The sequence below is a fragment of the Paramisgurnus dabryanus genome, chromosome 20 (genome assembly GCF_030506205.2).
Source record: "Paramisgurnus dabryanus chromosome 20, PD_genome_1.1, whole genome shotgun sequence".
NCBI classification, from domain to species: Eukaryota; Metazoa; Chordata; class Actinopteri; order Cypriniformes; family Cobitidae; genus Paramisgurnus; species Paramisgurnus dabryanus.
Window position 1 is genome coordinate 7,556,351 of NC_133356.1, and position 25,525 is coordinate 7,581,875.

Below are 25,525 nucleotides of genomic sequence, written 5' to 3' on the forward strand. Positions count from 1 at the left end.
TCTATGAGACTGAAATGTTTACATGTTTAGCACTTTTTGTATGTTCGTGAATGCGGGTAGACTACCATTATTCAACAAAGACAAGGTAAAAATGGTTTTTCATTCTCTGTCCCCTTTAAATAGAGAAAACATGGAAGTGTTTGGTGGTTTCTAAATTCATCCCTGTTTGGATCCTAAGGAATGAATGGGGCTAGGCTAAATGCTAACACTTTCACGACGCGCTGTACAACGATGAAGTGCACGCATTGAAAAAAGATAGATATGTATTAATTTGGCTAAGTTGAGGTAAGAACATAGTAAAATATTGAAAAACTGTGGTGTTTTCCTTTAATACATTTCTATTCTTTGCATTATTTTCCATTCTTTGTTAAGTTTGTTATGTGCAAGAACAACCAAAACCAGCAGTTTGATAATGACAAACAGAATCAAAACACAATAAATGTCTGACTTTATTTAGAAACAAAGTGTGTGCACGACAGTAAAATGCAATTCAATAATGTTTAAAATAGCTATTGATTTCAATTTGAGATACAAACCCTGATATACACTAACATGACAAGGCAAGTCTGAACAGCAGTATATTTAATAGAAATGTTCAGATTCAGGTCATTCTTAATAAACAAAAACATCCAACATATATGAAAGATAAAAAAATCATCTATGCTGAGAGGTGCTGTTGTTACAAACATTAATAAACAAACAAACAAACAAACAAACTGATTGACAGCAGTGCACATTTACAAGCTTTAAACTGAAGTTTAAAGGGACATTCCACTTTTTTTATGCTTATTTTCCAGCTCCCCTAGAGGTAAATATTTGATTCTTAATGTTTTGGAATCCATTCAGCTGATCTATGGGTCTGGCGCTAGCACTTTTAGCATAGCTTAGCACAATCCATTGAATCTGATTAGACCATTAGCATTGGGCTTAAAGTACTAAGACTGACGGAAAATTTAAAGTTGCGATTTTCTAGGCAGATATGGTTAGGAACTATACTCTCAAACGGGCGTAATAATCATGGACTTTGCTGATGTAACATGGCGGCAGCAGGCGTAGTGATATTACGCGGTGCCCGAAAATAGTCCCCTGCTATTGAAAGTAACCAAGGGGGACAATTTTTCGGGCACTGCGTACTACAGAAGAGTCAAGTTTTAGATAGGATAAATATCAAAACTCTTTGGTTATTTTTTTAGGCGCGATGCTAATGGTCTAATCAGATTCAATGCATTATGCTAAGCTATGCTAAAAGTGCTAGCACCAGACCCGGAGATCAGCTGAATGGATTCCAAAACGGTAAGAATCAAATGTTTAACTCTAGGGGAGCTGGAAAATGAGCATATTTTCCAAAAAAAGGTGGAATTTCCCTTTAAGATATTGGTCTTTAACTGTTTAACAAGGATTATACAAAGAAGCAATCTCTCAGGATGTTTCTGAGGTTTGTTTAATTTTTATGTCTTCGGGCAGTCATTCCGTAGCATTTATTCATTGTAACTGCTGACATCATCCAGACAAACACTTTGTCAGTGTTTGTTTGTGTTTTCTTTACAAATTCAACAAACAAATATCTTTTTTTGTAAATTGGAAACATTTTGTGTAAGAATTTTTCCTTAAATGCATAATGCATATTGACTATAAAATAATTCTTAAGTCAACTGTGCGTTGCAGTTTGGTTTGGTGAAGTGTAAAGTTGCAAATCTAATGATTGTGTTTTTTTATTGTTTTGACAGCCATAAGTTGGATGATGGATGTCAAACAACCAAAGCATTGCTACAGACAGTGTTTACACTTTTCAGGTAACAAGCTTATTTATATTTGCATTTAGACATAAACTGGTGTTTAACCTCCAAATAAAGCCACACTTCACCTTTTACAAAAAAAAACTGTACCGGCCGTTAAAGCAAAAGCATTAGAGTTGAAACATCAGTATCAGTTCCATTAGAGCATTACATTTTCCACATGGTTCATTTTTGTAGCACCCCAACATTAAACCCTGTGCTGCCTTTACGTACAACTCGATTATTCAGACTTTGCAAACATTCTTCCCTCCAAATCTTTTCCTTTAAGTCTAAACATTACCACTTAATATAGACACATCAGATATCCCAACCTCTTCAGAACTCATAGGCCGAAACCAGAAGGTGGACCCGGGCCAGATGTTTAGCTTGGAAGGTGCGATCGGCGTATTCGGACATCTCTACCTCCACGCTGAGCTCTTGAGGGCCCCGTAGCGGTTGAACCAGGATAAGTTCACCGGTTTGTCGGTCCGAGCGCTGCATGACAAACAAACTCCTTGCGTCACCTCCTCCGGCGATCCCGAAACGGAGGCTGTCGGGACCGGGCCGACCGGGAGCGGTCGCTGTGGCCATTCGAAACAGGGTGGCGGGGGTTCTCAGATTGGATGGGAGGGACAGGTAGTGATATGAGATGGTCTTTGCCGCCAATGGACAGGAGGGGCTATCCATGGGGCAGGGATTTCTTTCACATTGACTGTAATAGAAGACAAAAATGTACTCAATCGTAAACAAAGCTATAGTTTACCATACCCTGTAAAGTTCCACGTTTCTTTTTAGGATGCGGTTATTAAGTCAATACGTCAGCACTTTGGCAGTGTACACAAGTAACATTCTTTCAAGACGGTTCTAGACAGATGTTTCTGATGTTTGATTCATTACGTTATATGTAATCACGTTACAACTTTCAATAGTGATGTATTTACAATCTTAACATGCCTCAGTGTTAAGGTGAAAAGCATGTCTGAAAGCTTCAAGGTTTAGCTTCTCACATTTAGCTGGACACAAAGGGTCTATTCACAGCTCAAGTCAGCTTAACAAACAACTTACATAATAAACGAGAATAAAAGTGTCATGCAAGAAAAACAAATGATTGCAACCTACTTAAATGATACCGCGAGCAAGTGTCGAGTGATTTAGAGAGACATTTGTGGGCCCCAGTTGCCGTTTAAAATGCTAAGAGACCGCCATCTGTTTGCTATGGATACACATACTGGAAAACATACTCTGAAGTGTTTTCTAGTCAGAATCATCATGAGCAAATCTTTGTAATTATTGCATAATTTGTTTTTGTGGTTGAGGTGGTACAACATTGCGTCAGCAGTGCAAATGTTATGGGTTCGAGTCCTAGGGAACATACATAGACAAACAGTACACCTTAAGATTAAAGCAACTGCATAAATGTAATGTCTGTCTTATTAAGCAAGTTTTGTGTTTCAAAATCTAGTGAGCTGCCCACCTAGACAGTACACAAAACATGGTCCCTATCTGTCACTGTACACCCTTGCACATAAAGAGTGCCTATCAGTACCTCAAAGGTACATACTGGTACCAAATGGTACATATTAGGACTTTTTTAAAGGGTCCTGCCCCTACTAGCGTGGTTTGCGGTTTTACCTCCTTTATTTATTCAAATATATTAAAATAAAATTATTATTTAAATCCAGAACAAGGAGGTGCACTCAGGGTGCTACATGTCATTCCCTTTATTAGAGAAAAAGATTAACACATGTAGCTATACTACAGGTAAGGGATAATGTAGAGGCAGCCGGTAGTTATTGGGAAATAAGCCCCGACAGTGTGATCAGGACCTGACGCGAAGCGGAGGGTCTTGTATCACACTGAAGGGGCTTATTTCCCGATAACTATCGGCTGCCTCTACATTATCCCGCTTATTACACGGCTACTTGCCACATAAGGAAAAAAACTGGACATGAATATGAATTTGAAACATTTTATTGGCATATTTGTTTTAAATTAACATTTTTATCATTCCGCGAAACTTTGCACAGATGCATAAAATGATCGTAATACCTTATTAAGATCCTCTGCTTCATACTAGTCTGTCTCCATTTTTTTCTCTTTAAGCCAGTCTTTGAGAAGTTTTAATGCCCATTCTGTATTTTTTTGTGTGTTGGCTTCGTAGCTGTCACGCTCTATTTTGTCAAGTTCAGTCTCAGTAAGCTCTCTGTGTCTTGTCGTTTTTTGTTCTTCTATCCACTGTTTAAATGTTTTGTTTTTTTCCGTACATGTTAAAAGTATGGTTGTCCAGTGTTTGTCACAAGATGGCGCCAAACAGCTAGTAATCTTTATTTGCGCGGAGTGATTTTAATCGTACAAGTAGTACCGGCTATGCATTATTACTTTGGAGTGGTTATTATTTGAAAAGAACGAACCTGCAAATGTCTCAACTGACCAATCAGAATCAAGCATTCCAGAGAGCAGTGTAATAAGTAAATATAGACCACTTTATCGCCTATGTCACAGTGACGTCACCGCTCTAGCTGGAGGCAAAAAATAAGTAGGAACTTTTTGACTTTTTGAGTTTGAGGTTTTGACTTTAAAAGTCATCTTGTTGTGTTTTTGGCTGCCAGAATAGAAGGAACAGCACTTCTGGTTCAAAACTAAACTTTTTCTGGATCCCGGCAGACATTCCTTCACCAAAATCAAGAAGACAATTGTGGTTGAATGCAATATTGCGTACAGACTGGACGGAGACGATCATAAATAATGCTCGTGTTTGCAGTGCACACTTCATATCAGGTCAAATAATCTATGCATATGTATTGGTGTGTTGGTTTTATCAAGTACAAATCAGCAAGTTTCTGTTTTATAGTTGAAAAGTCGCCAACCGCGCTATTGTTTAGCTTAAATGTTAAACAAACATACAGCGATAGATGTGTGTGCCATCCTTTGAATGGTCTCTTAAAATAATCCACATTGCTAATGGTAGTTAACCCCGCGATAGGTTAAATTAGACAATAAGCAGGACAAAATTTCCCAAACCACCCGAAAGTAATTCATATGTTGGCTAGGAAATATGCAAAACCTGGTTAAAATCCTGTCATGGTCCCGCAGAATCAGTGATTGTACATATTCGGACAGTTCCGAAACTTTTCCTGCATACATGTTTAATAAATCCATCCTAAAATGTGCTAGCTTAAGCTTGTCAACATTGGCCCTGTCCCAAATGGCACACTCCGGACTTGTGGACCTCCTCAGAGTACTTTTCACACATTCACTGTATGATTTAACGAAATATGAATAGCCTAGTATTACATTTTGAGTTGAAAAATTGATGAAAAATAAATTATTTGGCCTGTATTATACATGTATGATGTGTAAAATTAGGGATTGTTGTGATTGCTTGTCATCCAAGCGGCTGGCTTGTCAGTACCGCAGTAATACGGGAACGGTTCATTCACATGGGGCGTAAGCGTTAACACTTGACAGAAGGCTTGTCTGAAGCGTGGCCAACAGCCAATCACAGGGGCCACAACACATGCCCTGGTCTTGCATAAACATAATTGGCTGGCTCGCACTTGGTTATTTGCATAAGGCAATCTGACTGGCTGACACAAGCATTGGAGCTTGAAAAGTTGAGAAATGATCAACTTCTGACGGGAGCAACGGCAGTGATGCGAAGTTGACGGATCCACAATTCAGTTTGGCAATGCATGACGTCACCCATTAAAGGTAAATTAGAAGCGTTACCGCTTCTGCCCCGTGTGAGATGAAATAAAGCATAAAAGACTGAATTAGTTTCACCCAATATTTGTGTGTGCACTGTATTTGGAAACAAGCGTTAAAGGGGACTTATCATGAAAATCTGAGTTTTCCATGTTTAAATGCTATAATTGGGTCTCCTGTGCTTCTATCAACCTAGAAAATGTGAAAAAGAATAACCCAGTAACTAAGTTTTGGTAAACCATTCTTTACAAGCATGTGCAAAAATATGTAATTAAAAATTTAGCTCCTCTGTGATGTCAGAAGGGGATAATACCGCCCCTTAATCTGCACTATAGAACCACGGCACTGCCATTTAGTGCAGAGATCAACTCATTTGCATTTAAAAAGACACACACAAAATGGCACATTTTTACTCACACCTACAAAGTGGAAATTTTAACATGTTATAATTAATTATCTATATGGTATTTTGAGCTAGAACTTCACATACATACTCAGGGGACACCAAAGATTTATTTGACATCTTAAAAAAAAAAATTTAAGGTGCTGTAAATCAGTCACTAATCAGGTTTTATCTCATAAGTATACTAAAGAATATGTCTGTGATAGACATATTGTGGTGGCTCGTTGTGGGTTTTGAATCTCATTAGGATGTATGTGCTCACTTACAAAGATGAGGTCTTCACATAACTGATGTTAGGCTGCGAGCGCGGACACTCGGGGTTCACGCACTGGAATCCTCCTCCGGTGTTGATACAGGTGGTGCCACGGGTGCAGTTGTGTTGTTGTGTATGACATTCATCCTCATCTGGAGGACCAGAGAGAAGAAACACAAAGGAAAAGAATGAGCTGGAAAGTGTGGCTACCTAAGGAGAGAGGTGAGATTGTTCATTTGAGTTTACAGATTTTACACGTCGCTCTGCACTGTCAGATAAAAATGGTCCCAACTGGGGCAGGACCTCTTTTAGAAGGTCCTAATATGTACCATTTAGGTACGCATATGTATTGGGTACCAATGTGTACCTTTGAGATACTAATGTGTACTCTTTAGGTACAAAAGTGTACTTTTTAAAGAGTATCAACCCAGATACCATTTTGACCACTTTTTTCTGACAGTGTGGCTGTGTAAGATCATCTCCCTGTGATGAAAATTACTTTGATATAACGCAATGAAAACGCAATAGTTTACCGCTCCCGAATCATATACAGTACTGTCCCGTACCATACTGTTGGTAGAAACCAGGGGCCTCATTATAAAGCATGCGTACGCACAGATTTGATAGTAAAGTGTGCGCACGCAAAAATCCACGACAAAGTCAATGTTTATAAAAAACGGTCTTTGACGTGGAAAAGTGCTTAGCGCCACGTCATGGTCTGAGCATACGTACGCACTTTTGCTTGTCCGATTGCTGCAGGTTTTTGGCAATATAAGCCATTCTTGCAGCTCGAAATTGGGTTTAAACATTGACAAATGCTCTTTTATATGTATATGACATTAATTAGGTGACATTAATTAAGTTCAAGATCATTTGCGATTTATAAATTTCACATCTGAAAGAAAGGGGTATGCTCATTTTCTGTGAAAAATTAGAAGTTGGTTTATGAATCACATGTATGCATTTTTGATAAATGATCGTAAGATCAAATGTTGCATTTTATAAATGAGGCCCCAGGCATAAGAGTAACATTTAAGAAATGCACATTTGATTATTGCTTCAACAATAACAACTTTGTAACATTTGTCACACCACCCCACTACATATTAACAAAAATGGTTAATTTAGGTGTAAATTATCCTTCAATACAGCGCATCACTGATACAGATCCAGGAGCTCTGCAGGATTGTTTAATATCAAGCCCTTGGAAAGCTAGCCAGAAAAACTCTTTTACCTTTACTCCCAAAATGTTCCTCTAAGACACCAGCCAAAAACCAATCAGTCAACCAATTCCCTTCCACACACTTACTATTCATCTTAACATACTTCATATAGCCCTGAAGGTCTTTGTTAGGTGTCCAAATGGCTTTCACAGAGTATGTCTTGCTTTTTAAATCTTAATCCAAACCATTAGAAATCAAGGTTCTTCAGATGTTTAGGTTCAGCACAACATGATTCTCTTACCTTCACAGCTCCTTCCATCAGCGAGGAGTTTGTAACCGGTGGGACAGGAACAGTGGTAAGATCCTGGGACATTTACACAGACGTGAGGGCATAGAGACCCTCCACGCTCAGTCTTATACACCTCACATTCATTCACATCTGTACACATAAAAACACATAAGAACGGAATTTAACAGATTATTTTGGCCCAAAATCTGATTGGATACTTCATGCCTAAAACACTTCATTGACCACATAAATTGCACTGTGCACTTATCATTTATTAATGAAATATTTTGTTATGTACTTGTTAACAGCGTTAAGTTATGCAAATGTACTTTACTATTGTGATTATTATTATTATAAATGTATACTGTGAAAAAAATAGTTGGTTTCAACCTAAAACAGTAAGTTACCTGATTGCCTTAAAATGTTGAGTTAATTCAACTTAAAAAAATATTTATTAACTCTAAACAAAAATTGTGTAAAAATGTAAAAATCAACTAATATTTTAAATTGAATAAACTAAAAATATTAAGGTACCCAGATAACTTTCTTTTTAAGTTGAACCAACTTTTTTTACAGTGTAGTGATTTAATGAGTTTTTGGGCATCTTTTATCATTTTCAATGGTAGCTGCGTTACAAGCATTTTCCATGGTTACATTGTTTTAATTTTTAAGAAAAATTGTCAAAATATGTACACCAGCTGTCACTGGGGCAGTACCCTTTAATTCTTCCCCCCCAGAGTTTTTTTAAAAAGTTGCCAGACGGCTCCAGCATTTTATGATTTTCACAAAAGTTTAATGCCTTCCAGAAAATGTTCTTCTTTCTATCAAATGAAAGTAAAGACCCTCTGCTCTCAAGCAAAAACAAAGCGTTTTATCCTATCTTCTTTTATTCTCTATTTTATCACCTCTCAAATATGGGTAGGTTTCTTCAAAAATACCAAATTTTCAGAGCGATGATAAAAACATACACAGAGTTTTTACTGTTTTTGGATCAGTGGATCTTCAGTATTTTATAAGTTGGGTAAGAACGCCACCTATTGAATAATAGCAGAAATATTGATTTTCATAAAAACTTGTGCTGTAAAAAAGTGTCAGGTAGGGTTGCCGCGGTGACAGAATTTTTCCCACGGTTAATCGGCGCGTCAAAAACCCGGTGATCCCGGTTTCACCGGGTGGGAGGGGCTTATAAATGCGCATGCAGACGTGCACATTTTACTTTCACTTTTGAATTACGCAAATGTTTAAATGCAGTGCTTGCGTACGCTGTGTTAAATCGCGTATGAATTTGCGTGCAGTGCGAGTGCAACAGCTGGTTTAATTAAGTGCCTGAGTCAATGTGCGCAGGTAATTCTCACAGAACCCGCCGGTCCCAAGCAGAGCAACCGGCTACTTCTCCATAAAGCGCTGCTTGAATGATGGGTTTATTATTTTTCTTGATGAAAAACACAACAACAAAACGATCTCACTTATATTAAACATCATATATGTATATTATAACAAAAACGAGTAAGCACGCGTCTTCTGCCATCGTCTGGTCGGTCAGCTCATCTCGCACACTGACAGAAATAAAAGAAACCTGACACCGGCTGCTCTGTGACTTGACGCGCGTTTAGCTCCGCTGAATTCAGGCAGCAGACACATTCAGTTGTTAGTGTGTAGCTCTCTAACAAAACTAAATGATTTAATTACACGAAAATATCAAAACGACGGTGAAAGACGGTGTCGCGGTGGGCAAGTGATCTAACCGGTGAGAGGCTGAAGCACCGGTAATCACCGTTTCACCAACTATCGCGGCAAGCCTAGTGTCAGGGAAGCATTTTCTCTCAATTGACAAGATAATTCGTCAATGGCGGGGAAAGAGTTAAAAAGGTATTCATATGTTACTTCACATTTGGTACCAATATGTACCTTTGAGATACTTATGGTGCTTTTTCATTGCATAGCTTTGGGTCAGCTTACTTTTGTTAGCTTTTCCACTGGGTGCAGTACGTAGTACCCAATACTTTTTTAATTGCCACCTCGGTCGGGGTTCCAAGTGACCCGAGCTGATACCAAAACATGATGTGAAAACACTGTAGATCACTGATTGGTCTGAGAGAATCGTCACTACCAGCGTCATCGCTATAATGTAAAAGATTAGCATTACCTTAGTGCTAGCTTGCGCTATCTCAAGCAAACATGTTTTCATCTGTGCTTTGCTATAAGTTCTCAATTTCCCTTTTAGCAATGAAAAACATCCACAGGTTGAGAACCAGAAACAACATACCAATTTTTTTCCAGACTTGCAGTTTGTGGCGGCGCATTCGCGACGCACATGTTCGCATATATGCTTAAATGCAACTTAAATGAGGCTCAGCGGAGCACATCGACTGACGCCGCTGTGTTTGTACAGAGACTGTCATGTGAGACAGAGGTAGTGATAAACGCGACGTGCATCTATTTGCAGTGGTCAATTTACATTTTGTGCCAGACTGAGAAATAAATGAATGTATGGGGATGTAGGCTATACGCCCTCACTTGTATGATGTCACAGCAGTAGGCAGTGCAAATATAACGACACACCTCAAATCCGGCCGAACTCCGTAATGCGACAAAACTTGATGGAAAAGCTAACCAAGCAAAAGTGAGGTGAGCTGACCCGACCTGACCCAAACCAAACCAAACCGTGGGGTACTATGTGATGGAAAAGCGCCATTATAAGCTTTCTTTGGTACCACTATGTACCTCTAAGGCAGTGAATCTCAAACTTTAGGCCATTGCCCCCTGGGGGTCCCCAGTTTTATGATATTTGATAAAATGTATTGATAATGAATTTAATGTGTAATTTAACCTCAGAAAAATAAGGCCACCAAACAACAGCAATACATTGTATATTTTAATAAGTTTTGTTTAATTTAAATTTTATGTTTTACAATGTTTTATGTCATACATTTTCTTTGAGGGGCCATGAAGGGTACAAAGGGGGCCGCATGCCAAAAAAGTTTGAGAACCACTGCTCTAAGGTACTTATATGAACTCATTGGTGCAAAGCTGTACTTTTTAAAAGGGTACCACCCCAGTGACGGCTGGGGTACATATTTTGACAATTTTTTTTGACAGTGTAGGTTGGTTTAAGGTACCTATAGATTATTATAAAACAGTGCAGTTAATCCAGCAGCAGCCAAATGTTTTATTAAATCCTGAGCTTTCTACCAATAGAATCATTGGTGCGTTTATTGATACGTATGTAGCTGTGAATCATGGCCCGACCGTGACACTCACCCTGACAGATGCTGTTGTCTGAGGTTCCGCTCATATGAAAGCCAGCGTCACAGCTACAGTGCTGGGTTCGGTCCACTTTTGCACAGCGGGGTTTGCGGCTGAAAGCCGGATCATTCGTGACGCTCCATTCTGGAGGAGCTATGAGAGAGAAGAAATGAATGAAACGATCTCCCACAAACACAAAGCCACGTATACTGATAAACATCAGAAAGAGCTTTATTGCCAAGTACATTATTAGAATATATGGTCCCTTCCTTTCACTGTGGCGGTACCACAAAAATGACACCTTTGTACCTAAAGAGTGGATATAGTACCTCAAAGGTACATATTGGTACCAAGTCTATATCTGTACATAAATGGTACTGGTACATATTAGTACCTTTTTAAAGGGCACTGCCCCAGTGACAACTTGACTGACATTTTTGACCATTTTGCAAGTATATTTTTGGAATAAGATGATATGATTTTTGCATCGCAGTCTGTTCACAGTATGGTCTTTATAAATCAGAATGATGGTTTGCATAGTTCATGAGAAATCAACATACCAATGAAGCATTAACTCTTATATCAGCATTGAAAACACTTAAGCATATGTTGATCACAGACCTGTTTGTGTTCGATACTGACAGTGGCTTCCACTCCAGTTATGTGCACAGGTGCACTTGTACTGGTTCGGTGTCTCCACACAGGTGGCACCGTTCTGGCACGGGTTACTGCTGCATACACTCACATCTGTGTGCAGTGAAAACCGTCATTAACTTCCTTATCACAAAATATACTGAAGAATGCTTTGAAGCACTGATGAGAGGAAAGATAGTAAGTAATTCAGAATATTTGGCACAAAATCTCTCTTTGGGTTACAGAGTATATATATAATCAATACGTAATGAAGTGTAAAACATCTGTCCACATTACAGATCAAAAAGGGTACATGTGAACCACACATTAGGGGGCACTGTGAAGTGGCTGCCATATTCGGGTTGTATTCAGGTCCAAGTACTCAAAAGGGACCCAAATTTGAACGTAATTCAAGGTCGTTACTGATTTGTCTTCCATGCACTTTGAGGACGTGGCGTTTAATAGATTCTACCAACAAAGCTGTATTTCTGAATGGCCTGAGGCCAGGATTAAGCAGATTTGAAGCTTAAAAGGATAGTTCACCCAAAAATGAAAATAGTGTTATTAATGACTCTCATGTCTTTCCAAACTCGTAAGACTTCCGTTCATCTTCGGAATACAGTTTTAAGATGTTTTATATTTAGTCTGAGAGCTTGTTGACTCTTCATTGAAAATCTATGTACGGTATACTGTCCATGTCCAGAAAGGTAATAAAAACATCATCAAGATTTTTTTTCAAACTTACAGCGTGCGTCTCCCTTAGACTGTAAACAAAGCCTGGGCGCACAAAAGAACAACAACAAAAAAACAGCTGGGGCGCACCAGATAACACGTCAGCCACGTCGTACGTCATCCACGTCACTGCAGTCACGTGACTTTAGTCTCGCGCATGCGCTTCACAACAAACACAGAAGAGAAGACAACGCTGAATAAAGTCGTAATTTTTGTTATTTTTGGACCAAAATGTATTTTTGATGCTTCAACGCATTCTAACTGACCCACTGATGTCACATGGACTACTTTGATGATGTTTTTATTACCTTTCTGGACATGGAGAGTATACCGTTACTAGATTTTCAATGGAGGGTCAGAAAGCTCTCAGACTAAATATAAAACATCTTAAACTGTGTTCCGAAGATGAACTGAGGTCTTACGAGTTTGGGTGAGTCATTAATGACATTATTTTCATTTTTGTGTGAATTATCTCTTTAAGTATTTAATAAACATATAGTACGTGCCAAGAGCATTTGGTTAATATCATTATCTCATTTTTGAAAGAAGTGTCGTTTAGCGGATTTAGCATCTGAGCTCTTCAAATACAATCATATTGTATACATAAGTATGAGAATATTTTTTTTGCATCATTGCAAAAAAAATAATTACAGGTGAAATATAATGCAAACAGGTTCTTGTCAGGTTCAGGTTTTATTCAGCTTTTATCACGTACCCACAATCCTGCTTAGGCCATAACAAAATAAATACCTTAAATGCCCCAGATTTTGATCTCCTTGTCTGTAAAGGCCTGAATATTTTGTGCCCAAGGAAAGCATCAGAAATGTTTTTGGAATGCCCATTTTCTTCATATTTCCTGTACAGAATGGCACAGTGAAATGAAACAGATCTCCTGGAATGTTGTCAATGGAATGATGAACTGGAGGAAATGTTGAGAAGCCTCTTAAATTAAAGTTAAACTAAACTTAGCCGAAGTCGCATTTACAGAATCCGGTAAGCATTTGCATCCATAACTGTAAACGGTTGTGAGGTTAGTTTACAGCTACTGTGCCACACAACATCTGTCCACATCAGATGCGCACAGCAAACTTCCATCTGCTGTCAAAATGGGAATTTATTGCTGCTGCTGTAAATTTCTGTGAGGCCCATTGAAAGGAGCATTAACATGTGTTAGCCGAAAGATGAAGAGATACTGTTAACTGCACACGCAAGGGGAGAATTAATGCACACACCGGATCTGAGACTTAAAGTAGTTAGTGAACGCTTTTGTGTCTTTTCTTCATATAAATTGTTTGACCTTGAAATATTTGTACTTTTTGAAAAAAAATGGACTGTTTAGTATGCTGTGTTTATATTTTAATTATAATAATCCAGGTGGTATATAAAGACCTTACATAATGAACTGTATTGTTTTTATTATCTTAGAATTAGCCGTTTATCTACATACACTGCGGCTCTCCTTACATGGAATTCACCATTTCGCGCCGCCATATTTCTAAAGTTTTCTGTTTCAATAGAAAGCGGTTTGTTACTACTTTGGCCCTGTCCCAAATGGCGCACTTGATGTGGACTTTCAGTCTCGTGGCCTTAAATTGCACATGCGCGCTTAGTCTACGAGTACGTAGGGTGCTCATCAGCACCCCCTTTGCACCCTTCATGCGGTCTTCGGCATACCCGCACTGCCGCAGGCTTTACGCACTTTACCAACCCTGAAGTCCTTATGAATAAGCAATCAGACCAATCAGACAACAGATTGGAGGAGTTTACACTGACGGGCAACTTCTCTCCCTAATTCCGGTGTGACGCTTAAGTGTGTCCTAAAATACGACTCCATCAAAATGTGGACTCTGAGGAAGTCCACAAGTCCAGAGTGTGCCATTTGGGACAGGTCCATTGTCTCAGACGATGACGTTTTTGTCTTGTGGCGGCTACTGTAGCTTCACTATGCATTTCGTAAGGGAGGGGTGAGCTGTGGACTGAGCAGTTGGTTGCAATTCACAGTCTCACTACTTGATGCCGCTAGAAATCTACACAATAGACATTTAAATTTAACATATAGGGCTCTATCATACACCCAGCGCAATGCGTGGCGCAAGTGTCTTTGCTAGTTTCAACCCTGCGCAATAATAATTTTCACGTTTAGCGCCACGTTGTTTAAATAGCAAATGCATTTGCGCCCCCTTTTGCACCCATGGGCGTTCTGGTCTGAAAACGAGGTGTGTTCAGGCGCATTGTTGGCGCATTGCTGATTTGAGGCAACTAAAATAGACTACACCATTGACCAACAAAAACCTGCTCTAAAGTCTGAAGTCAATGGAGCAATATGTTTTTTGTTATTTAAAGAGCGCATTAGTAATATGCGCCTATAAACGGAACGACAACGCGGGTTTGCTTATCACATACATGAATGCGCAGCAGCACAAAAACGCTTTTAAATATGAAAGATTAAAGGATTGAATGTAAAATATTATTTTGGACATAAATGAGGACTAATTATGAGACTTTAGAAGGCGCAAAGAGCTGCTTTACCTGCAGTCTGGTAAGTAAATAAATGCTTTGCTTTAAACAAATGCATCTATTATTAAATGTTTTTAAATGCTATCTTACGGATTTATTGTATATTATGACACTGTACCTGTGGATATGGTGAGATGAGAAACATTTTAAGTAATGCTTTTTAAAAATCCCATGGCGCTGTTCTAGTGCTGAAACGCTTCGACTCTCCGCACGTTTGTAAATCCTTCATCCCTTGTTTGTATTTTTAGAGTACAAACCTTTTCTTGCATATTTGCAAATTATTTTATGAGACTACAATGATTATGTAGGATTTCAATACATTTACAGCAATTAAAAGCCTGCTATTTGTACTTCTATAACTGAAAGAAAACCGCTTTTAAAGGTTTTAATAAAAAAAATTTAAATTTCAATAAAAATAAAAGCAACACATTTTTTAACATTATTCTTAAACTGGGGGTCTTCCTCCAATTAGTTTTTCAGTTTACAAAGTCTGTCATCTAAATAGGGATTATGCACAGTGCCAGCGCAACTGGCTTTTAAAGGGGATGAGAGATAAGACTCTCATTGGTTTATTGCATGTTACGCCCAAAACACACCCATTACTTATTAGAAAAATATGAACAACTCTTTTCGACCATTTTTCCCGTCGTTAAATTAGCAAAAGTGGCATCGGACACGCCCATTTAGACCGTGCGCTTTAGACAATGCGCTTAGATCGTTAAAATGGGGCCCTTAGTGATGTAATGATTTAATTCGGTCACAGTTTTAACTAAATAATGCTAAATGACATTTGGAATTTGGTCAGAATTTGGTTTAATTGACTGATTTAATTTTTAAAAATAAAATAAAACACCGAAGACAGATTTGAGATGAATCACAAGATTACAATCTTTGATTCATTGACTGTACAAAAACGAATGACTATTGATTAAGTTGAAACATGAACCTATTTTATTTCACATGTTTTCAACATATACAAATATACATTTTTTGATCACTTTTGATCTGTGTGGCTGCTATTTCTGATTTTTTTATATTTTCTGATATTTTTGATGTTTTGGAATTCTGTATTTTAATTAAACAATTTCTCAATGCATCTGAGTGTCCAAAAAGACCAAATATAAGTAGAAAGACTTAAAAAAGGAGCTTTGGAGTCTACAGTTTGAGCTTTCAGGCCAACAGAGTTTTTATTCGACAGTGCTCACGATCCTTCTCGTGTTTGTTTTCTTTCCCAGAAAGCTTAAGCACGAGAATTTGCAGATCTAAATGGCTCACTTCAGTCCCTGAGATATTTCTGAAATACCCATGAACACATTTACGTTTTCACTCACTTTCAAACGTGCTTTCGGAAGCAAAACACGCAAAAATAGACTCACACCTGCAGGAATACAGACATTACACTGTCTGTGCTGTCATTTTGAACATGAACTTTCCCTTTCAAACACACACATGCGCTCTTTCAGACACACTGTGTTCCACTGTACCACCTGGAATGTCTTGAATGTTGCCTGTAGCGATATTAAAGGAAGTCATCAATCGCATGCTTAGCATAGTTGCGTGCTATCGAACCATGGTCCAGCTTTAATGAGCTTAACCTCTGCCCACTGAGAGTTTATACAAAAAACAAATACTGCCAGTCAGATGTTTAAACACACCAAATTACTTTTTCCTTTTGCCATTTTCCACATTTTACTAAATAAAATAGTAAAGCCCATTAAAAATATGAAATAAAACTGTAAAAAGGTTCAACTTATCATTGCATTAGCAGTCCAAAAGGTCATGGGGTTTGAACCTAGTGAACACACATACTAATAAAAATGCATATCTTGCAAGTCACTTTGCATAATGCATAAATATAAATGTAAACCGTAGTGCAGAAGTACCAAACCTTTGCCTAAGTCACAGCTCTCGAATCCTGCGATAAATCCTGCAATGCTTCAAACAGAACTGAATGACTACTAATAATTGCTGGGCATTTGCTGCATTGTCCAGTCCAATGCATTTATTACGTTTTTACATTGACAAACAGAAAAGGTTGGGGTGCAAAACATCAGTTTAAAAAAGCACATACCAAACGTCTTTAGGTGTGTAGATCTAAATCATGAAATAATCCACTTTTTGTATTTTTGACTCTGCATAATAAATTTAGATTTGTGCCTTGTGGGCTGCCTTGGATCTTTTTTCTTGGATGAAGTTTTTTTCACATTAAAATGTTTTGCCCAAAGATTTATATTTTCATATTTCTTTGCAAAACTAACCCAATAACTCTTTTTCAGCCATTTTTGATGATTTTCACCAAAGTTTAATGCCTACCAGAAAGTTTTCTTCTTTAAATATATAAACATACAATATAAAGTGTTATCCTATCTTCATTTGTTCTCTTTTTATCATCTCTCAAAATATACCAAATTTTGAGCAAAACGCTATAACTGCATTTTTGTGAAGGACTTTGTTAGAGATCAGATTCAGAGTGATAAAAAACATACACTAAGTTTTTACTGTTTTGGATCAGTAGATGCCTCAGTGTTTTATAGGTGGGGTAAGAACGCCACCTGGTGGATAATAGCGGAAATATGGATTGCCGTAAAAACTCGTCATTGGCAGGGAAGCGTTTTCTCTTAACACACACTGTTTCTGCTTATCTTATGTTAATCTTGAGTACCTATAGAGTAGTATTATATCCTTCATATCTACGAAAAGTCTTTAGTTTTATCAGATGTATAAAAGACAAATTAGCTCAAGCGAATGTCCTCGGTTCTCGCTCTCCCACTGATTGACGTGTGGGCGTGCTTTTCTGGGGGAAGTGCCCATAAAAGAAATTATACATAAACTTTACCCATGCTACTTAAAAGGACATTCCAATGATTGACAATCAAGGACTTTGCTGATGTAACATGGCTGCAGCAGGTGTAATGATATTACGCATTGCCCGAAAATAGTCCCCTGCTATTGAAAGATACTAAGTGGACTATTTTCGGGCACTGCGTAATATCGCTACCCATGCTGCAGTTATGTTACATCAGCAAAGTCCTTGATTATTATGCCAGAATGAGAGTATAGTTCCTAACCATATCTGCCTAGAAAATCACAACTTTTAATTTTCCGTCGGTCTTAGTACACGATGTAACTACAGAAGAGTCAAGTTTTAAATAGGAAAAATATCGAAACACTCTGGTTATTTTTTAGCACGATGCTAATGGTCTAATCAGATTCAATAGATTATGCTAAAAGTGCTAGCGCCGGACACGGAGATCAGCTGAATTAGTTAAAAAACTGTAAAAATCAAAAAAGTGGAATGTCCCATTAACTCTTTCACCGCCAGCGTTTTATAAAAAAGTTGCCAGCCAGCGCCAGCATTTTTCATGATTTCCGCAAAAGTTTAATGCCTTCCAGAAAATGTTCTTCTTTAAATATATAAACAAACAATATATCAAATAAAAGAACAGACCCTCTGCTTTCAAACAAAAAAATACCTATTTCATCCTACCTTTATTAGTTGATCACCTCTCAAATATGGGTAGGTTTCTTCAAAAACACCTAATTTTGAGCAAAAAGCTGAGATCATTCAATTTTTGTGACTGACTTTTGATAGAGATCAGATGCAGATCGATCTTTAAAACATACTGAGTTCTTTCTCTTTCACGTGAGGCGCTACTTCCGGGTTGTATAAGTTGCGCCTGGTGGATAATAGCGGTATTGCGGAAAGCCAGATATTCCGTCATTGGCAGGGAAGCGTTTTCTCTTAAATTACGAGTTATCTCGTCAATGGCGGGGAAAGAATTAAGATGTACCCATGTTCAAAAAAAACTTTCCGAAACTAATAAGTATACTTGTATGAAATTTGTGGCAAAGTGCATTCGGCACAGAAATACTCTGTCACACGTCCAACTGCTTTTTTAAAGCTTTACCTATGTTAAGCGTAAGGAATCCAACTCTTAAACTGTGTTAATAAATCAGAATGCATGAAATACGGTTAACCCCGAGGAAAGATTTAAGTATTTTAAAGATCATGAAAAACTGAAATTAAGTCAAAATTATTTAACGTGTACTGTAGTAACACTCCAAGCTGAATGCTGAACTATGAGCCCGGATCTTTTTACAGTAGCCGAGCCAACCATGCTGGCCTTGACACATGAACCCTGTTGAGAAGATACCGGGGGCAGGAATGCACATACAGGTGTTTAGTGTTTCAGGACATCTATTGTTGCTTCATTCAGTGCAGCTAAAGAGAGAAGAATGCCCTCCTTTCTTCCCTTGCTCCTTATCTCTCTGTGTAGTGTAGTGTACCTTATGATTTCTGGGCTCTCCACTGATTTCAATCACATGCGCAGGTATTCAGTCATTATTTCAGTAATGTCTCTCAATGAGATTTCACATTACACAGCTCACAATTATAAAATAACAGTAACTCCAAGAATTCCATTGACTTGATAATATAGATATATTTACATGGTGCTTGTTGAATACATAGCAATGTATCTGTGAGCCGTGAATGAGAACACGAGCAGGTGATGCTACAGTACATACCGTTTTACATGACTTTGACTTTCTAAGGCTTTTGCTTATCAATATCATTTAATAAAACTATAAATATTTTATCCTTATGGAAGTAAACCCCAAGTACTTTGGAAAAAAATGGAGGAAAGAAGCACAGTTGCGTTTTCCATGCGGTTTTAGACGTGAAATGTGACCTGCCAGCCTGATCTCACGAGAATACGTATTTTAGGAGTTGGCTAATTCGTATGAATTCATACAAAGTTAATTGTGCAAAAACATACGATTCTCATAAAAAAACAACGAAACCCAACCACTAACCCCGCACCTAACCCCAACATCACAGGGGTCAAGGCAAATCATACAAAAACTTAAGAATGTGGTCTTATGAATTAATCCGAATTAGCCAACTCGTAAAATATGTACGAATTTTCGTGAGATAGCGTTGGAACTGCCCCTACTGTCTTGACTGAAATGTGTCTGAAAACAATTCATAATGTAGCACATATGGCCATGTTGTGTTCACCAGCGCTCCTGCAGGGGGAGCTATAAAGGACATGAGAGCGTTAACTCTTCTTCTGTGGTTAGTTTCAGGTTAACTAGTCATTATCTACTCGAACCTTTTCCTAGGCTGCGTCCGAAACCGTCTACTGTACATTAGGTACTGAATAAGATAAAGTACCTACTTACTTACCGTTAAAACAGTAGGTACTGTATAGTATGAATCCTGGTAGTATGAATGAGATTCAGACGTACTACATCCGCCATGTTGCTACATCACGCGACATACGTCGTCATCACGTCATGTCATTCAGGCGCGAATACAGACAACACGTCGTCTTCTTCGTTGGATAACTCCTCTCCCGGTCCATCATGGGATAGTGAAGTGTCCATCGTACGCACACTGCAAAATCTAAACGGAAGTAGTAGGTCATCCGGGTACTTTTCGCATACTGTTTTTCAAATACTATGTATTCGGACATACGCCTCGCCTACTGCTTTTCGCGTACTATATAGTATGGAAGTAGGCGGTTTCAGACGCAACACTTTTCTACTGGTATGAATTTGGTCATTTTAAACATATCAGTTTATTAAGTTCATTTTTGACCCGTTAAAACGGTGCATCCTCTGCTCCAATATGACTTCAACATTGCAGATTTATACTATTTCCAATAGTGGTGTTTACTGTGATTGAGGTTTTGTATGATGGGGATTAAGTTGAAACTTTCCGACAGACCTTTACAGCCGACATTGCCTCCACTCCAGGTGCCGTTCTCCTGGCACACGCGTGTTCCTTGTCCCATCAAACGATAACCCTGAGAACACGTGAAATGGACCTCGTGACCCACCAGGTATTTCGACCCGAACTTTCTTCCATGGGCGGGAGCCGTCAGGGGTGGACATGAAATCTGGGCTATAGAGATGACACGACAGCAGAAAGAAAAATAATAAGAAGGTCAGGGTTAATGATGTCAGAGAAAAACATGGTTACATGAGGGACGGAAATTACTGCATTTTGCCAGAAGGCAGGCACATGTTACTGAATGTGGGAACCGTCATGGGAAATGCCTCATTTCATGGAGACAACTTACATACGGGAACAATACCACAGGAGTCACGTAGAAAAACAATGACAGTGGTTACATTAGGGTCAACATGAAACCAAAATTGACCTTTTTAATATGTGGTTCATCAGTGCACATTTAAAAACAATGTTTGCCTTTGTAATTTTTCATTGAAATCAACTTGCTAGGCTACTGGTATGAACTTGTGTAGATAGCGTTATCATCCACAAAGTTCATGGGTTTGATTCCCAGCCAGGAAACACACATAGCTTGTAATGCACTGTAAGATACTTTGGATAAAAGCATCTCCCAAATGAAAAAATTTTAAATGTGCTCCACCTTAAAATGTTTGTCCTGTTTGGCTGATGAATGCCTCTTTATATTTCAGTTTCTCACTTCAAACACCTTTCATGTATAGGAAACATTTCACCATTCATCGAAATTAAGTCCTGCTGAGAGTTTTCTAATTTCCCTCAGAAATATGCTTTATTCTGGTCTGTTTCATGTACTGGGCATGCTCTATAAAATGTTAGATTTTTTTATCTATACTTAATCATATCCATATTATGTTTCTCTGCAAAACATGGCATTACCATGGTAAAATCGACAAAAGCCACAACTACACATTTCCTTTGACTTGAGCTATGAAATGCTAAGTCATGTGAATCTAGACTTTTTCCAAATCTGAACAACCAGCTCACTTGTTGCTCACTTTGAAGGAAGGAAGTTGTTTCATGCTAATAAAACACATACAACACAGAGAGGTATAAATTGTTGGAATTTTGTGCCATTTCAGCTCATTAACTAAGCCCAAATACTGGAATTACTTTCCAAAAACAACTTCCTTGTTAACTGAATCTGATTTGCAATCTGAAGTGCTTGGATTTCAGTGATGGAGTGATGCTATATAGTACCAGTAAAGTATTTAAAGAAATAATTCACCCCAAAATAAAAAGAAGTCCATATTTTACTCTCCCTCAAACCATCTTTGGTGTATATGACTATCTAATATTATCCTGGCTCTTGTTAGCTTTATAATGGCATTGGATAGTAGTGCCCCATTTTTAAGGTCTAAAAAGCACATACAGCCGTCCATTAAAAACTTATCCATACAGATAATACATATCTGTTTATACACCTAGGATATCATCTAGAAAGTTATATACTGTACACTTAGAAAGGGGTGAGGGAAAGTAAAATATGGGCTAATTTTTATTTTGGGGTGAAGACATAACCTGCTGCGTGCATTTGATATTAGACATCTTATTAAACAACATCATCATCATCAGGCTCAATGCATTCCCTTTTTAAGGAAATACCAAATTTTTGAGTTCAAAAATATCATCAGTCTGCTTGATTACAATGTTAATGGCAGTTCTCAAAAGCTCACACTGGCTTTATAGAATGGTTTTCCATTTTAATAAAGGCCACTTATGAGATGAATCTCCTCTGAATCTTCAGGTCCTTTCATATAAGTCTTTGAAGTATGTTATATAATACCCTCGAGCTAAAGTCTATGAAGTCAAGTCAATAGCTCCAGATGCCTAAATGACATCACACAGAGACACACCTCCTCTCAATGGAATCTAAATCAATACAGAATTACTCTCATATAAAGTGTTCCTGATACTTCAAAGAAACCAAAACAACTCAAACCTTATTTACAGATGGTCAATGCAGCATTGGGTTAAAAATAACCTGGAAAAATTTTTGTTAATTTATGGTTTTGTCCATATTCGACTCTTTTTTTAATTATGCATGTTCCTCATCTCAAAAGCCGGTTAAAGTCCAATATTAAATGTGTTCTCAGTTTGTGACACCAGAGAAAAATGTGACCACCCAGTCAAATTTGATTAACTAAAAACAGCATGTAAATAAGAAAGTTAGGACAAAGAGGCAGGATTCTCTACTATCAAATGGTGGGGGCGTGTCCGCTGTCTGGGCTGAAACCACGCCCACTTACGGGAATGCTGCTGTCTTTCTCAACTTTCAAATACCGCTACAACCTAAATGGATGCTCTTGATTTTGTTAGGGTTATTTGGTTTAAAGGGTGTCTCGATAACACACCGGAACCACCAAGCATGACCCCGCCCAAATAACCCTAAATTTTTGAAATTATGAATAAAATGTTTAACAGTGTAACTCCACAGATCAATACAAAATAGTTTACAGACTTTGTAACGTGTGTCAGCAATACATTTCTAACATTTATAATGTGTTTAGAAACAATTGTCAAAAATGATTTTCCCCGGTCTTTAAAGAGCATCTATTTCATTGCTAAAAACAACGTTTGCGTGGTTTATGATTCAAAAAACACATTATTTTCTACATACAGTATATTTTTGTAGCTTCAGATATGCCTGTCTTCCTGAAACGCACTGATTTTGTACTAAACTCATCGATCTGAAAAGCGCCGTTTTTGGCCAGCTAATCTGCAAGTTGTGATTGGCCTGAATACCTCTGACGTCAGCAGGAAATGTGACGCTCCTTACCATGTTTGAAAGATTCAATCACAATGCAATGCTAACAGGAGTTAACTTGCAGGCTGTGAGTCCAAAGCGGGAGGATATATGATAATGTCTGCATTGTCTAAATAAAAAGTAAACTGTTGCCTACAATCCATGTGTTTGTTGTAGTCCAAGAAAAGAGATTTCTGTTGGAACTCGCGTCATCGTTTACTTTGGGGTTTGTACCTTTTGCATATCATTAACATGTACACACGTACACACCAAAGAAAATGTACAATTGTGAATCGGACTGTAGGTGCTCTTTAATCTAAAGGCTTATAGGTAAAATGGTTCATATAATGAGGTTAAATGTCTATTTTATTAGAATAGCACCCCTTTAAAGGCGGAGTCCACGATGTTTGAAAAACGGTTTGGAAAAGGAGACGGGCCGACTACCAAAACACACTTATAGCCAATCAAATCAAATCAAATGCCGGGTTGCGTATGTGTGGGGCGGGTCTATCAACGGAATGTCCAGATTCTATTGGGGTAGGGGCGTGTTTGTTTAGGCGATTTCAAATATCAACACTGGCTTTCAAACATCATGGACTCCGCCTTTAAGTTTTAAGTCTTGTTTGTTAACTATATACAAAACTATCTACAGATCTTGTAGAGGACAAAAATTAATAATGAAAGGGCGCAGCATACTCACATGAAGACTGGTCTGACTGCGGGAACTTCAACACGGAGTTTTGAAGATTGGTGAGTTTGGACTTCATAATCCGAAGCCCTTCTGTGAATCGGACCTCTTGTCCTTTGAGAACCTTCTCCATTTGACGCAGTACGACCATCACTTTCTGCTTATCCATACAACCCTAAGGAATAAAACCCCAAACGTCCAGTTTAGCTACTAACTGAGCACCTGGTTACAATTTGATGGCAAGCAGTTATCGCTTAATTATAGACTAAGTTTATTAAAAGAACACGGCCTCATACGGAGGAGATATTTGACATCAAAAACAATTGCAGGGAACATTACCACAAAACATTAATGTTATGTACGAAAGTGAAAAATGGCACAGATGAATTATGAAAGCCAGATGCTGTGAGTGATGTCATGTGTTAGGACATAGGGACTCCTGTGGGGCATAACATAAAAGCTGAGGTCTTTCTGTTCAGGCCAATGTTTAGGAAGTGAGGAACGTGCCAGCACACCAGAAGCCAAGTCAACCGAGTTCCCTTAGAAACGTAAATATTACTTCATTTTACAGAACAATTTAACAGAAGTTGTCCCGAATGCATTCGGTCAATGGGCAATCTCTACGGTCTTCTCCAAGAACCACATGTAAGAGTTGAAATTTCTTTCACTCTTTCCTCGGTGGCTTTATGGCAGTTATACAAGAAGCTGTTAGGCAGATGTTTGTAGGACCTCTGTCCAAAGAGCCAATCCCCTGTATGTTTTTCATGGCAGTAAAATACAGTCTTGTTAGAGGAGAGAAGTCTTGAATTTCACTGAGCTTCCGCAGTAGTGAATAAAAGTGGTGTGAAAAATATTTGGAAAATATGGAATAAACATTTTTAAATTCTGTGTATTTTTGATAGTTTCTCAGTGTCCCTAAACAATTTCTGGACAAAACAAAATTACCAAAAGAAAATTTAATTTCATAAAGGACAGCACGTGCACATTTTTTTAAAAAAAAAAAAAATTAAGCAAAAAAAAGTTTGTTAGTATTTAATTGAATAAATCAAAAGATTTAAACACCAAGACACCTGTGTAAACTGATTCTAATATAGCCATTGAAAATCACATTGACACCGGTTGGTTGAAAGTCTTCAAGAACAACTCGGAAACGTTAAGTAAATCTGGAAATTAAGCTCTTGCATTATTTGTTTTCAGATGCCACTTGCTTTTTGTTTTGTAGTGCAATGACATAAATTTACATTTTATCACTTAAATGTTCAAACTTTTTCACTCACCTGTCCAGCATCGTTACAGTCATGCAAAGATAAGACGGACAGCAAGAAAAAAAATGTGTATAAATATGATAAATTCATTCTTCTGTATCCACTGTCAGTCTCTGTAAAAGGTTTTGTTTCGTGTCCACTGTTGTTAATCCTCAGGTATGTTTACGTCGTCAGTCTGTGTACAAAATTTGAATTAAAAAACCCGATGCAAGAATTGGTGAAGATGCTCCTGTGTTCCTCATGAAGACTCCGTCGAGCGCCTCTAAAGTTATAATAGCCGATTTCTTCACGAGTCATTCTTTTGAACCGAGCTAAATGAATCATTCGAGTCTTTTCG

General features: G+C 38.1%; 1 protein-coding gene across 1 annotated transcript; it reads right to left on the reverse strand.

Annotated features, from left to right (window-relative positions):
• Positions 1-431: 431 nt before the first annotated feature.
• Positions 432-25,445, reverse strand: fbln7 (fibulin 7). The gene is made up of 8 exons (XM_065296182.2): positions 25,201-25,445; positions 23,936-24,098; positions 20,448-20,624; positions 11,456-11,581; positions 10,850-10,987; positions 7,601-7,738; positions 6,150-6,288; positions 432-2,487 (listed from the first exon to the last, which is right to left on the reverse strand). The coding sequence occupies exons 1-8, from the start codon at positions 25,276-25,278 to the stop codon at positions 2,112-2,114; spliced, it is 1,335 nt and encodes a 444-aa protein (XP_065152254.1). The 5' UTR covers positions 25,279-25,445; the 3' UTR covers positions 432-2,111.
• Between the last annotated feature and the right edge of the window lie 80 nt (positions 25,446-25,525).